The following is a 15,389-nucleotide window of genomic DNA, read 5'->3' as shown; positions in this document are numbered from 1 at the left end:
GAGAGGGCTACCTTTTGAAATGATTTAAAAATCAGAAGGCAAAAAGGTTTTGACAAATTTACCTACATAAAACTAAAACATGAGGGCTAGGGAGTTGGCTCAGTGGTTAAAAGCACTGGCAGATCCTCGAGAGGATCTGGGTTCAGTTCCTGACACCCACATGGCATCTTACAACTGTCTGTGACTCCAGTTCCAGGGGACCCAACACCCTCACACAGACATATACGCAGGCAAAAACATGAATGCACATGAAGTAAAAATGAATAATTAAAAAACAAATAAACAAAACTAAAAAATGTCTGCATGGTAAAAGCAAAAATAAACAAAATAAAAACATATATGGCATATAGAAAAACACTGTAGCCTATATCACAAAATGTACCCTCTTAATATTCTTAAGACCTCTACAAATCAATATATATATATGTATGTGTGTGTGTGTGTGTGTGTGTGAGAGAGAGAGAGAGAGAGAGAGAGAGAGAGAGAGAGAGAGAGAGAGAAGTTTTTCTAAAAAGTCAAATACCCAGAAAACAGTATGAATGCTTCACACAGAAGTTACAGCTCATACAGTAAGAATATGTGTTCATCAAGGCTAAAGAGAATGAACTGGCATGGTGGTACACGTTCCCCTTGGATTGCAGCTAAAGGCCATCTAGGGCTACAAAACAAGATCATGATCTCAATTCAAAAAAAAAAAAATGTGAGTGCTGGGATTGGGGCAGAGGGTGCATTGGTAATGTAACAATTGATAACAGAGTAACTGGCATGGTCCCTATAGAGACAGAGCAGGTAGAATCTATCAAAAGAACAATCATTCATCATTCCTTTTGACCAGCATTTCTAACTGTATCTATTAATAGAACAAATATTTGTAGAACTCACTGTATAGTCCAGTATTCTATAATGTTCTACTAATATCTATTAAGTCTACAGATGAACAGGTAAAATGATCTATTTATAAGACAGCTATTACTGTGCTGTTTGAAATGGAGCATAATTAGGAACAACCTAGAAGCCTAATATAAAATTGGTATTACTAAGCAGTACAACCCAATAATGAAATGCCATATAGTCATTACAGACAAGCCAGCATATGGTGGCACAAGCCTGTAATTCCCACATTCAGAAGACTTAGTTAAGAACTCGACTGAGCTTCATTCTTGAGATTTTTGTCTCAAAAAAAAAAAAAGAACAAAACAACAAAAACACATCAACAATAAGGATAATTTTAGATGTTTATCACTAAAAAATAAAGACATGCTTATATGTAGACATACAGGAATGTTGACATCACCTCTGCTCACAATAGTAAAAAACTTAAAACTTTTAAGTGAGATGCCCTTCTATAGGGAAGTGAGGAAAAAAACCAATAGAATCGTTAATCCCGGCAGGCAGGCAGATCTGAGTTCAAGGATAGCCTGGTGTACACAGTGAATTCCAGGCCAGTGTTAAAAACCCCCATTCAAATAAAAACAAACAAAAACACACTGTGATATATCCACACCACAGAAAACTATTTTACAACAAACAGAACGAGCTACCGGAGTCAGAGATAGAAAGAGCACTGTTTCCAGGGCACCATGGGCACCAGGGCACCATGGGCTATATATACAGTGAGGTCTACAAGACAGTCCGAGCCGTATAGTGAACATCATCTCAAAATAATTAATAAAAGTAAAAGAAGTAAAGCTAACAGAAAAATCAACAAATTACTAATTTACAAAGTATGTTAATATACACATCATAATATAACTACTTATATTATATACACAATGTGACAGACGTAATGAACAGACAGTTAAGGAGGGAGTGGAAGTGGGAGGAAGCAGGCCTGTCTACATGCATGGACAACCAAAGATCTTGGAAGCTGTTCTGTATCCTGACTGGACCAATGTCAAAGTTGGAACAGCATTTTGCAAAATGTTAGCACTGAGGCAAACTGGGTAAGAGGTGGATGAATTTTTTTATTTTTTATTTTTTGTATTATATCTTACAACTGCCTGCAAAATTTACAATTACCTCAAAATGACGATTTTGAGAAAGAGAGCGAGAGTGAGAGAGTAAGCGCTTTACTACTCCACAAAGGTCTATTGAGACCTACTGGGTTTTTCTGTTGTTGGTGTTCTTTGGACAAATGCTCACTGGTAAAGCATTTTCCTAGAATGCATGAAGCCCCAAGTTGAATCCACAACACTGTGAGAGAATTAGTAATATTATTTTAGCAGAGATAAATCGCTATGTAGAGGGTTTTTTTCATTCTAGTACTTGCTGTTAGATGGTTTCAGAATGCATAGAAGTGACTTATAAACACATTCTACACCTGTGCTTCTTCGAGTTTTCATGTGCCAGAACACTTTTCCTAAGAGAAATAAAACTACATACACTCCTTCATTTTGCTGCTATAGGTCAGCAGAGTCTTTGGGTTGAAGGAATGGCAATTAAGTATCCCATCCATGGCTAGTTCAATAGCTTGTACTAAATTAGCTGCATTTTTGTGGTAAATGGAAGTTGTACTAAAATAATTTCTGACATACAACTGAAAATAAATTGTTACATTTATTTTCCCTAGTTGAGATGATATACGTGTGTGTGTGTGTGTGTGTGTGTGTGTGTGTGTGTGTATGGGTATAGATTGATACAATAAAATACAACAGTTCTCACATACCTGAGTTGCTGAACTTCCAGTATTATCAGACTGAGTATCAGTAACACTTGGAGATGGGTGCGGATCAGAAGATTCTTCATTTTTTTTCTGACTTGCATTAAGTAGATTAGACTTTTTCAAATTTCGTCGTGATACAGGTATATGAGGCTTTAGGCGCTTCTTACTATGGGTTTGAGTCACTTCATCAGAGTCCAAACTATTTTTTGGACATATTAAAGACAAAAATCCCAAAGGTCTTCTGCCAGGTCTAGAAATGAAAATGCAAAGATATTCAACAAATACGTACACACACATACAAACTTACCATTTCTCTCTCTCTCTCTCTCCCCCTCCTTCCCTCCCTCCCCGTCACTGGTTTTTGTTGTTGATTTATGGAGGGTCTTTCTACATGTAGTTAAGAGGCCTCAGCCTCTTAAGTACTGTGATGCTACTTGCATGTATTCCCACACTGAGCAAAGCACATTCCTATTATCTGGCATGGTGGCGCACGCCTTTAACCCCAGCGATTGGGAGGCAGAAGCAGGTGGATCTCTGAGTTTGAGGTCAGCCTGGTCTACAGAACAAGTTCTAGGACAGCCAGAGCTAGACAGAGAAACCTTGTTTCGAAAAATAAAAAACTAAAACAAACGAACAAACAAAATTAATACAAAACTTTGTTTGTATTAATGCTATAGAGGTGCACTTTACTAGGTACCGATGACGACACATGCAATGATGTGTATCTGTGACAGGGGCAAGGTTGCCTACGCTGAAAAGTGCACACAAATCACTTGGGGGTGTTATTCCGGTGGAACTCTGAATCGGAAGCAGGTTGCACTCTGACTGGAAGTTTCAGGATGCACACAGTGTCCATGGCACAGCCTCTTCCGTGCTGCAAACAGGGTAGGGCAGCAGCAACAGAAACTACATGGCCCCTGAAGCCCAAGTCTGTCCTGTAGGAGCTTTTTCCAATAAAGGTTTATTATCCTGCCTTCCCTTCTACTTCTCAACTTGTTTTAAATCGGATAAGACTTTCTTACCCTTTTCTAATTTCAGTAAACCCTAAAGGTCAGAAAAGGTATTAATGAGTTTTACTTTCTAAATTTAAATATAAAAGTAATAATAATAATAATAATCGATGAAATAAGCCTTTTTCATTTGTTTGATTTTTTTAAACAGTTTTTTTTAATTTACTTAAATTTTTTTATGTACATTGGTGTGAAGGTGTCAGATCCCCTGGAACAAGAGTTACAGACAATTATGAGCTGCCATGAGGGTACTGAGAATTGAACCCAGGTCCTCTGGAAGAGCAGCTAGTAATCAGCTGAGCCATCTCTCCAGCCCCTAAACAGAGTTTCTTTATGTAGCCCTAGACCAGACTGGCCTCAACTCAGAGATCTGTATGCCTCTGCCACCCCCCAAGTGCTGGGATTAAAGAAGTGAGCCACCACTGCCCAGCCAATGTCTGTTTGTTTGTTTCAAGACAAAGGTCTCAGTATGTAGCTCTGGCTGTTCTGGAACTTACTATGTAGACCAGGCTGGCCTCAAACTCAGAGATCCATCTGCTTCTGCCTCCCCAGTGCTGGGATTAAAGGCATTCACCACCACCACCACCCAGCATTGTTTTAGGTTATTTATTTATTTATTTATTTATTTATTTATTTTTGAGGCGCCATCTTCCTGTGCATCCCTGCCTGGCCTGGGACTCAGACCCACCTACCTGTGTGCCTCCCAATTGCTGGGATTAATGGCATGCACCACCACACCCAGCTTGCAATAAACCTTTTAAAGACATACATGTCTTTTCCACTTAGGGAAGCTAGTGTCTGTTATCGTCAACTTACCAAGTTAAAGTTTCCGATGCAGCCCACAAGCCAGTAATAACTAATTACCCTAAAGACTTCTTTCTAGCATGTATGGGAAAACAAAGTGGCAGCAGTAGGTATGGACCTAAAGAGAAACCCATACTAAAAGCATAAGGAAACAAAATGATATATTACTTGGAAATTGAATAAAACAACTTCCAGAGCCACTGGACATCAACTCTATGTTCTTTCATCTCATCTACACGTTTATGTTTCATACAACACAATATGTAATCACCAAGACAATGACTGTGAACATGCTAGAAAAGAAGTATAATATGTTCTAAGGTTTGCTATCTGAGATAGTCAGTTTTGGTAAAGCTAAGCTCTAGTCATACAGAATGCACACCTGCAATGTTTCTGCAGGTGCTAAACATCTTCCCTTCACATAACAGATGGAGGCTACATCTATAGACAACTAGGCACCAGGTTTCATGCTCTATTATGCACATTCCATATAGTTTCTACTCACCCGGGGACAGAGGGACAGTCACTAAAGAGTTTCTAATAATACCTGGTCAGAGGGGGTTTTGAAGATGACGTCATGCTATTTCTTTGTTCAGAACTGGAAACAAGACCAGTTTTTTCTTCTTTATCAGGCACCATCTCACCCTGAGGCAACTGAGTCATGATCTTTTCCACACATGCATCTTTTATTTCATTAGGAGATCTCAATCCTGCATTCTGAAAAGTTGATTCATTGTGTTCCTTTTGAGGTTTGGGGGTTGCACGTATGCTCTCTGAGGTAGGGAAAATGCCTGGTCCAATGCAAGACTCCTCTTCAAAGAGAAAAAAACAGAGAAGAGAGAGAGAGAGGGTGCATATTGAAGTATTTAAAAAGTGAATTAAATTGGAGTACCTGAAGGAAAAATGTCATAGTGTTGTATAAATAAACCTAGCTCAGCAAGAACACTCTATAATATAATCAGTGGAGTAGACTATTAGGAATTAGCAGTTAAAGTAGGGCATGGTGGCTTAAGCCTGTAATCCCAGCACTCAAAAGGCTAATACAAAAAGACTACTGCATGAGTTAGAGGCTAGCCTGGGCTGTACAGAGAGTTCTAGGCCAGCCTGTCCTATAGAGTGACACCCTATATTTAAAAAAAAAAAAAAGAAAAGAAAAACCATTTGGGAAAATGGAGGTTACCAAGGGAGAGGATCAACAACAGCCTCCATGTGACACCAGGATTGACCAAAGTCAGGAAAACACAGGATAGACTATCCCAAGGAGAAAAAGAGCAAGAGCCTTAGCAAGCAGAGGAGGTCATAGGACAACTGAAAAGCATGCAGTGATAGAAAGGCTAAGCAACAAAAACAAGAAGATGCAGGCAGATCTCTGTGAGGTCCACAGTGAGTTCCAGGCCATGCAGGCAGATCTCTGTAAGGTCCACAGTGAGTTCCAGGCCAGCCAGCCCTACCTACAGTGTCCCTGGGTGTGGTGATACATGCCCAGAATCCCAGCAGTTGGGAGGCAAAAGCAGAAGGATTGCCACAAGTTCAAGAACAGTCAGGAATAGACAATGAAATCCTGCCTTAAAAAAAACAAAACAGGACCCATATCTGTCCCACAATGTACACATTGGCAAACTGCAACCCCAAAACACAAAAAACGTTAAAGGACAAGTCAGCATGACTCCTCCTGAATTGGGAAAATGCATGATGAAGAACTCAAGTTAACTAGTAAAAAGGATCAACGATTTCAAAGACACAAAAAAGTAAACAAATGAAGTAAAGACATAAACTCAGGAGCCAGAGAAGACTCAGCAGCACAGGTGTGAAAGTAAGCATGCAAACTGAGAGTCTGAGGGTGGAAGTAGAGGTGGGTGGAGCAAGGTCAGGCAGAAGGGATAGGACACAAATAAAAATGCTGGAAATCAAAAGTGAACCAAATTAAAACCACGGTGGAAAGCATTAACAATAGACCAGACCATTCCTCTCCCAAAGAGAACTGGTTACTGTCATGCAGAATGAAACTAGTTAGCTATCTCTTATCCTGTATAAAGCTCAATTTAAAATGTATCAAAGACCTCACTGTAAGTCTGAAATACCTGGAGTGAAATGTAAGAAAAACACTTCAGAATACAAACATAGATAAGGGATTTTTAAATGATATTATTTCTCTTCAAATTTAGTGTATATTAGGCTTATCAGATACCTGTTTTACTCACGGTAATGGCTCTTAAAAACTTTTTAAAAAATTATTGCTAGTGCCATATTAGAGAGTAAGTTACAGTGGTTTGTGATACAAGATAAAAATGAATAAGGCTTTATTTCAAGCCCAAGATGCATCAGAAATAATCAGGGGTACTTAGCAAAATATAGTCATATTTAAATGGATCTCACTCACCTGTTTTCTCAAAAACATTTAATTCCTTTGAACATACCTGTTTCAAGAAAACAGAAAAAGTTACAAGTTCATTTATTAAGTAAAATTAAAATTCCATCCCCTCCATCATCTGTAGTGAAAGCTCTAGAGTCAGACAGAATGATACCACCAACTAAGCATTTGTGAAAAAGATGCAATGCTGATACTTAACCCTGCTCGAGAGCACAGTGGAAAAGTAAAAGTTGTCAAATGTCTTTTATCTCAGGGATAATATTGATATCAGCTGCCAAATCCCAAAAGATATCAAATGAAACAATCTTTTCATGTTCATGGTGCTGAGTATGCAAGTCAGGGCCTCACACAAGCTAAACAAGTGCTCTACCACTGAGGTCCATCTATGACCCTCAACTCAAACGCCTTTAAAAGGAGTCAATTAACAAACTAATACATCATGGTCAATTAGTAGTCTGTTTCAGAAATGGAAAGATGATTCTACATGATAAAAGTCTACTTCATAACTTCACAAAGTCTAATATAATTGGAGAGGAGAAAAATTCTATTTATTACACAACTATCCATTCTTTAGGGAACAAGTAAAAAAGACTGAGGGTTTTACAATGTTGCCCAAGATTTCAAACTCTTGGACTCAAGCAAACAAAGTATATGCTACTTTGGGCTGAAAACAGTGTAGGAGAAAGCTGGCTACCGCACTTATTTATAATCCCAACCTGAGAGGCAGAGGTAAAAATAATCCAGAGTTTAAGTCCAGCCTGGACTACATAACCAGATCTTTCTTGTCTTAAAATAAAGAAAAAGAAGTCAGGGAGGAACTTTGCATACATAATACCTAATTGTTAAAATAAAAAGCTTATAAAATAAATTGACAAATAAGGTCAGCAGGCATTTTCTTTTCTTTTTTTTTTTTAAGATTTATTTATTAATTATGTATACAATGTTCTGCCTGCGTGTACGCCTGCAGGCCAGAAAAGGGCACCAGATCTCTTTACAGATGGTTGTGAGCCACCATGTGGTTGCTGGGAATTGAACTCAGGACCTCTGGAAGAACAGTCAGTGCTCTTAACCGCTGAGCCATCTCTCCAGCCCCTTCTTTTTTAATCTTATTACTCTTATGTATATGAACATCTTGTCTACATGTATGCCTCTGCACATGTGATTGTCTGATGCCCTTGGAGGTCAGAAGAGGGGATCAGAACCACTGGGATAGGAGTTACAGATAGTTGTGAACCACCATGTGTGTGCTGGGACTCAAACCAAGGTCCTCTGATAGAGCAACAAGTGCTTTTAACTGATGAACCAACTCTTCAGCCCCATATATATTTTCTTAATATACTGATAGCAATGTACATTTTTCATTTGCATTTTACAGTTTTAAATGAGTGGGGAGGAGTGTGGGTGGAGGTCAGAAGACAACCTCTGGTGTCATCCTCAGGAAATTAATCACCTCTTTGGTGCTTACCAATAAGCCTAGACTGTTTTACCCATGGACCCTCCTATTTGTCTGCCTAGCACGAGGATTACAAGCACACACCACCATGCTTGGCATTTTTACTTGGGTGCTGGAAATTGAACATAGTTCCTCATGCTTTAACTCAAGCACTCTGTCCACTGAGTCTTTACCCACATTCATCACTTTTGAACAGGTTCAGTGATACATTAAAGGTAGGACACACACTTTTAATCCCAGTGTTCTGCAGGCAGAGACAGGTGGATCTCTGTGAGTTACCTGCTAGCATTATCTACATAGAGAGCTCCAGGCCAGCCAAAGGAACATGGTGAGACCCTATCTCCAAAGAATAAAACACAACAAAACAAATATATATAAACTATCTTTTTTCCCAGTTACCTGATGAATTGTATGTGTACTGCTAGGGATTAAACCCAGGGCCCATTGAACACAAAGCAAGTGCTCTACTGCTGAGCGATGCCTTTTGCTGAAATATTTTTCAACAGATTGTCTTTAAGAGAATGCTAACAAACCACTGAGGACAGTGAGATGTTCTATTAGTCTGTCTTTCATTCTCTAATTTTAAAATTGTTCATTAGAAAGTTAAGGTAAGGAGGATAGAGAGAGATGGCTCAGTGGTTAAGAGCATTTATTGTTTTTGCAGGGGAACTAGATTCAGTTCCTAACACCCACATGGTGGCTCACAACCACCTACAAGTCCAGTTTCAGGGGATCCCACCATCTTCTGGCCTCTGTGGCACAAAATGCACATGTGGAACATTTATATACATGAAGGCAAAACACTCACACACAAAATAAAACAACTAAGGATAAAAAGAATTGCTTTAAAAAATAAAAATAAAGTTGTGGTGAGCAAAATTAATTAAAATTAAAGTTAATTTACCACCCAAGTCACTGTTCCCTTACAGTGTACTAATTAAAGCTTTTTCCCCCCTATAGCAAAGTAAATTTAATCAATGGGTCACAAATAGTGACATATATGTATAATCTAAAGACTCTAGACCAGCAGTTCTCAATCTATGGGTCAAGACCCTTTTGGGGATCAGATGATCTTTTCACAAGGGTCACATATCACATATTTACATTATAATTTGTAACAGTAGCAAAATTACAGGTATGAAGTAGCAAAGAAATAATATTATGGTTGAGGATCACCACAACATGAGGAACTGGATTAAAGAATCACAGCATTAGGAAGATTGAGAACCACTGCTCTAGATACTGAAGCAGGGGCCTAGTCTGGAGTACATAGTGAGATCCTATCTCAAATAAATAAATACAGTAAAAAGAACATTAAGCACGCGCGCACACACACACACACAGTCACACTTCTGATAAAACCATACAATAGTACAATAGCCAGGGAGATGACACATCACTACACTCTCAAGGCTGAGGCAGACAATCATGAGTCTGAGGGCAGCCTGGGCTATCCCAAGTTCCAGGCCAATCTGAGTTCCACAGCTAGGCTCTGCTTTTGAAAAACAAAACAACAAAAATTTCATCAACAGACCTGGGAAATAGCTCAGTGGCAGAGCACCTGGCTAGCATGAACCAGGCCCTAGATATAGCTCCCAGCAATGCAAAAATAAGCAATAAACAGACAAAAGAATTTCTGTTCTAGCTTTGCTTTCTACCTTCTAATGCAAAGCCCAGTGTGTGCCAAATAACTTATAAAAAAAACAAAGCAAAGCAGAAAAAGTTAATTTAAAAAATCTGCATAAAAAAGGTAGTTAAAAAAATACTTCCATCTCATTAACTAATTCACATTAAAAACAAAAACAAAAACAAAAAACGTAAGTCTTTCAGATCCATTAAGAAAAATGTCATGCCAGGTGTGGTGGTACAGGCTTCTAATCCCAGCACTCAGGAAGCAGAGACAGACCTCTGAGTTCAAGGCCAGCCTGGTCTAAGAGCAAGTTCCAGGACAGACTAGGCTACCTACATAGAGAAACCCTGTCTCAAAAAATTAAACAAACAAACAAAAAATAAAAACAAAAACAAAAATGAATGAAAGGAAGGAAGGAAGGAAGGAAGGAAGGAAGGAAGGAAGGAAGGAAGGAAGGAAGGAAGAGAGGAAGAAAGAAAGAGATCAATAATACATTTAAAAAACAGGTAAAGAGCCGGGCGGTGGTGGCGCACACCTTTAATCCCAGCACTCGGGAGGCAGAGCCAGGCGGAACTCTGTGAGTTCGAGGCCAGCCTGGGCTACCAAGTGAGTTCCAGGAAAAGGTGCAAAGCTACACAGAGAAACCCTGTCTCGGGAAAAAAAAAAAAAAAAAAAAAAAAAAACAGGTAAAGAATATAGAAGTCATTTCACAGAGAAAGAAACAGAAATAAGTAGTTCTTAAGCACATGGAAAGATGCTTAATTTTGCCAAGAAACATGAAAAATTAAGAATATGGAATACCAAATTTTCCTATCAGACAAATAAGTGATATTTTCACTGCTGGCCTTCAACTTTTCTTTTCAGCACATAATTTGAAACTGACTTTTCACAGTGAAGTTACACATTACAAACAATATCAGAAACAGAACAAAAACAAGAGGGTACCAGGAAACTACTAACAGTGAACAGGGACTGCATCTATAAAGTCTGACTGGGCCCTGAGGTAGTGATGACTGAGCGAAGTCTGTAATGTTTCATAAGGATATGCTCCACACAGATGGGACAGCAAATGAAATGCCTCAGGACACGATGGACCTACAGAGCATTCAAGGAACTGAAGGAAGGCCAATGTGGCTGGACAGTGAGATGGAGACCAGCACAAAATGACATTAGACAGAACGGAACATACAGGGCCTCAGAAGATCTGATTTTACTCCTGACAGCAAAGGAAAAGTTAACACATGATGAGGAAGACATTACTATTATTTTTCACACATCAGAAAATTCATTCAGAGCCCTGAAATTGTTCATCTACAGCCCCCAGTTGCTAGGTGGGTTGCAGAGTGAAGATCCAGACTAACATGAAGCTATTGGCCTTATTTTCAGGCACTGTAGGTCTCCTCAAAAAGGTTCATCTGTTATTTTTTTGAACTGGTTAAAATGGTCATCCCAAAATAGCTTAACCTGGATTACTAATGATGAGAAGTATCAGAAATATTTTTTATATGTCCATCGGTCATGCATCCGTCCTTCCGTCCATCCATCCACCCATCCGTGTGTGTGTGTGTGTGTGTGTGTGTGTGTGTGTGTGTGTGTGTGTGTGTGTGTACACATATGTGTAAAAGTTTAGGGATAGATGGGAAGAATAAATAGATTCTTAGCAATATGGCCAAGACACTTGTTTAATAATTTAATCTTACCTCAGAGGCACATTCGTGACAATCAACTCCCGGAGTAATTGAGGACTTTTTGGCTGGAGGTACAAAAATGTTTTCATCAGGACTATAACGAAATCTCTTCCTAGATATAAGATCCAACTTAGCAGGAAGCTTTTCAGAATCACCACTTTCAGAAGGAGATAAGCATACGGCATCTTGAATAACTGAAGCTGCTTGTAAACTCCCACTACATTAAAAAAAAAAAACAATACATGCAAAACCAGTGAATTAGAAGCTATTTAATGAACTATTCCAGTTAGAGTCCTAATGAGTATCAGAAATACAAGCTAGTAAATAATAGCCACAGCAACAAAAATAACAGTTTGGGGTGCACCCATACTTAAAGACTTACAACTTCAATTTTAACAATACTGAATTAAATCGAAGGAATATATGTATAGTGTTTTCCTTGTCTGTAACTCTTTAATTCTCAAATAACAGATCAAACATGTGTCACATGAAGAAAAGTAGTATATTAGACCATGTCTCAAGAAAACAACAAAACAGAATTGTATAGCATATACACTTTTTGGTTGTTTTTTTTATTTGTTTATTTGTTTTGTTCATGTTTTTGAGACAGGGTATTTCATGTAGCTCTGGATGTTCTGGAACTCTATATAGAGGTCACTCTGGCCTCTAGATGGGTGCCTCCTGATTGCTGGGATTAAAGGCATATGCCACCATACCTGTCCCAAGTATGTACGTTTGAATGGCATCTTAAATATAAAAACATATTGTCTTCTCTAAGTTACCACATAATTACTAAATCAGACCTCAACAACAATCACCAACAATGTCAGCGAATATCATAGTACTCAATTTTATAAAACAAACAAGACTGATGTGGAAGGAAAAGATAGACCCCAATACAGTAAGAATGAGTATCTTTCCACACCCAACTATCAACAATATAAATCAACCCGACAGACAAAATACCACAGATACATTAAGATGCACTAAGATCAAATGGATTCACACACAGAGATTTAATAATACACCCCCACAAAAATGTGATTAAAGAAATCAGAAGGGAAAATAAATTCCTAGACTCAAGGGATTTGGGAGATGGCTGGGTCGGTAAAGTGCTGCCGTTAAGAATGAGGGCCTGAGTTCAGATCTTCAGGAGCCACATAAAAAGCCAGGTGCAGTAGTATGTGCCTGCAACCTCAGAGCTTTTATTTTTTTGGTGGGGGAGGAGGACAATGAGACATTGGCCAGTCAGTCTAACTAAATCAGTGAGACACCCATTTGAAGAAAATTATAGAGTGAGAGGCTGGAGAAATGGCTCAGCAGTGAAGAGTTCTTGGCCAGATGTGATGGTGCACTCCTTTAATCCTAGCACTCAGGAGGTAGAAACAGGTGGATCTCTGTTGAGTTTGAGGTCAGCCTGATTGATGTAAAGAGTTCTGGGACAGTCAAGGCTACATAGACGCTGTCTAAACAAAAACACCTAAAAAAAAAAAAGAAGCAAAATGAGAAGGAGGAGGAGGCGCACACCTTTAAGCCCAGCACTTGAAAGACATAGGCAGGCAGATCTCTGAATTTGAAGTCAGCCTGATCTATAAAGCAAGTTCCAGGACAGCCAGGGCTGTTACACAGAGAAACCCTGTCTCGAAAAACCAAAAATTAAAAGAAGAAAAAGAATGAGAAAGAGTACTTGTTCTGTTTAGGTTCTAGCACCTACATGTGCTGTGGAATAATCCTTCTGTACACTATGAATGTGTATTACTCTCATTGGTTAATAAAGAGCTGATAAGCCAGTAAGTAACCCGGCAGGAAGTTGGGGGGAAAGCAAAACTGAGAATGAGTGGAAGGAGGAGGGTGGAATTAGAGGAGATGCCAGCCAGTCAGCCTCAGAGAAAGCAGGATGTGATAGAGGACAGGTAAAGCCACAAGCCACATGGCAGAAATGTAGATTAAAAGAAATGGGTTAATTTAAAATGTAAGCGCTAGTTAGTAATAAGCCTGAGCTACTGGCTGAGCCTCTGTGCGTTTATTTGGGGCCCTGCGGTCGGGACACTTGCACACATGGTAGTTCACAACCATCTGTAATTCCAGTTCCCATATAGAAAAGCTATGCTAAGTAGCAAGTTTACAGCTAAGAAAGTAAAATTAACATTAAAAAGGAAAATAAAGCTGGTAAAGTAGTTGCCTCAAAAGCATGAGGTCCTAGCCAGGCGGTGGTGGCACACGCCTTTAATCCCAGCACTTGGGAGGCAGAGTCAGGCGGATCTCTGTGAGTTCGAGGCCAGCCTGTACTACCAAGTGAGTTCCAGAAAAAGGCGCAAAGCTACACAGAGAAACCTTGTCGGGGGGGGGGGGGGGGAGCATGAGGTCCAATGTCCAGAACACATATTAAAAAAAGCTGGGCATGGTGGCATGCATGTATTCCCAGGATTAGGGAGGTGGACAAAGACTGATCTCTGGGGTTTGTTAACCAACCAGACTGGCCTATCAGATAAGGTCCAGGCCAATAATAGACTGTCTCAAAACTAAGGTGAATGCCACCTGAGGAATGTCATCCAAAGTTGCATTCTGGCCTCCATGCACATAGGCCCCACACAAAAGAAAAACATCAAAATATAGTGTGCAGTCAAGGCTCAAGGAAGGCAGTAACTGAATCCAACCATGGTAGATGGGAAGTGAAAGAAAGGATGAATGAAATAAACAGGTGAGTCTTTGCAGTTAGCCAAACCTATCAAAACAGAGAACACCTGCCCCCAAAATGGTGACGGGGACATTACAATACCACTGAAATGAAAAAGATCATTAAGGAATATTTTGAAATCCATACGCCAATAAATTGGAAACTATAGAAGAAATATATAAATGTCTGGTGCATATGACCGACCAAAACTGAGGGGGGGGGGGAACGACCTACTTAGATCAATAATCAACACAGAATTGAGATTGAAGTAGTAATAAAAAGTCACTCAATAAAGATCTCAGAACCAGAGGAATTCACTACTAAATTTTACCACACTTAAAGAAAATCACTCTACCCAACAAAACTCTTTCAAACTTACTCTATGAGGCCAGTATCACCTTGCAAAACCTGATGACACAGTAAAGACAACTATGGACCAACATCCTTGCTAAACACAATGCAGAAATCTTCAATAAATATTTGTAGAAATAATTAAATAAGCATTCCTCCCTTGTAACCCCTCACACTCTCTTGAGTTCTTTCTCACTTTTCCTCAACCTATGTTTACTCAACTGAAAAAAAAAAAAGTATCTTAAAAAGATCATATCATGACCAAGTTGATTTCATTCTAAAGAGTGAGGATGGCTTAATATATACAAATCAATAACAGAACAGATAAATACAATCAAGAATATCACATAATCATCTCAAGAGATAAAGAATTAAGTCTCTGCTAAAATGTAATGAACTTTCATGATAAAAACCTGCAATAATGATGTATACAAAGACACTACAACACAATAAACACTGTGACAAACTCACAGATGATATATCAAATGGAACAAAATAAAAGCATTTGAGATCAGAAACAAGATAGAGATTTCCACTCTCTGATTAACATATTTGAAATTCTAGCTGTAACAATTAAGAAAAGAAAGAGACAGAAAAAGGGAAGGTAGTCAAATCATCCCTATGTGCAAATATGATTCTACACATTGAAAATTCAAAATATTCCACCCAAAGACTCTTAGAACAGGTAAATAAATGCAACTAAGCAGGATATAAAAATAGACAAAAATCAACATTTCTATATA

General features: G+C 38.8%; 1 protein-coding gene across 1 annotated transcript in view; it reads right to left on the bottom strand.

Annotated features, from left to right (window-relative positions):
- Bdp1 (B double prime 1, subunit of RNA polymerase III transcription initiation factor IIIB) overlaps positions 1-15,389 on the bottom strand; it is a 96,145-nt gene that overhangs the window by 4,537 nt on the left and 76,219 nt on the right. The window contains 4 exon segments of the mRNA XM_052743439.1: positions 2,666-2,912; positions 5,024-5,288; positions 6,857-6,893; positions 11,631-11,835. Of these exon segments, the coding sequence (XP_052599399.1) occupies positions 2,666-2,912; positions 5,024-5,288; positions 6,857-6,893; positions 11,631-11,835 (754 nt within the window).

This window comes from Peromyscus californicus, unplaced genomic scaffold (genome assembly GCF_007827085.1).
Source record: "Peromyscus californicus insignis strain IS unplaced genomic scaffold, ASM782708v3 Scaffold_18__1_contigs__length_77618521, whole genome shotgun sequence".
Lineage (NCBI taxonomy): Eukaryota > Metazoa > Chordata > Mammalia > Rodentia > Cricetidae > Peromyscus > Peromyscus californicus.
The sequence above is the reverse complement of the archived record's forward strand: the minus strand, read 5'-3'. Positions and strand labels throughout refer to the sequence as shown.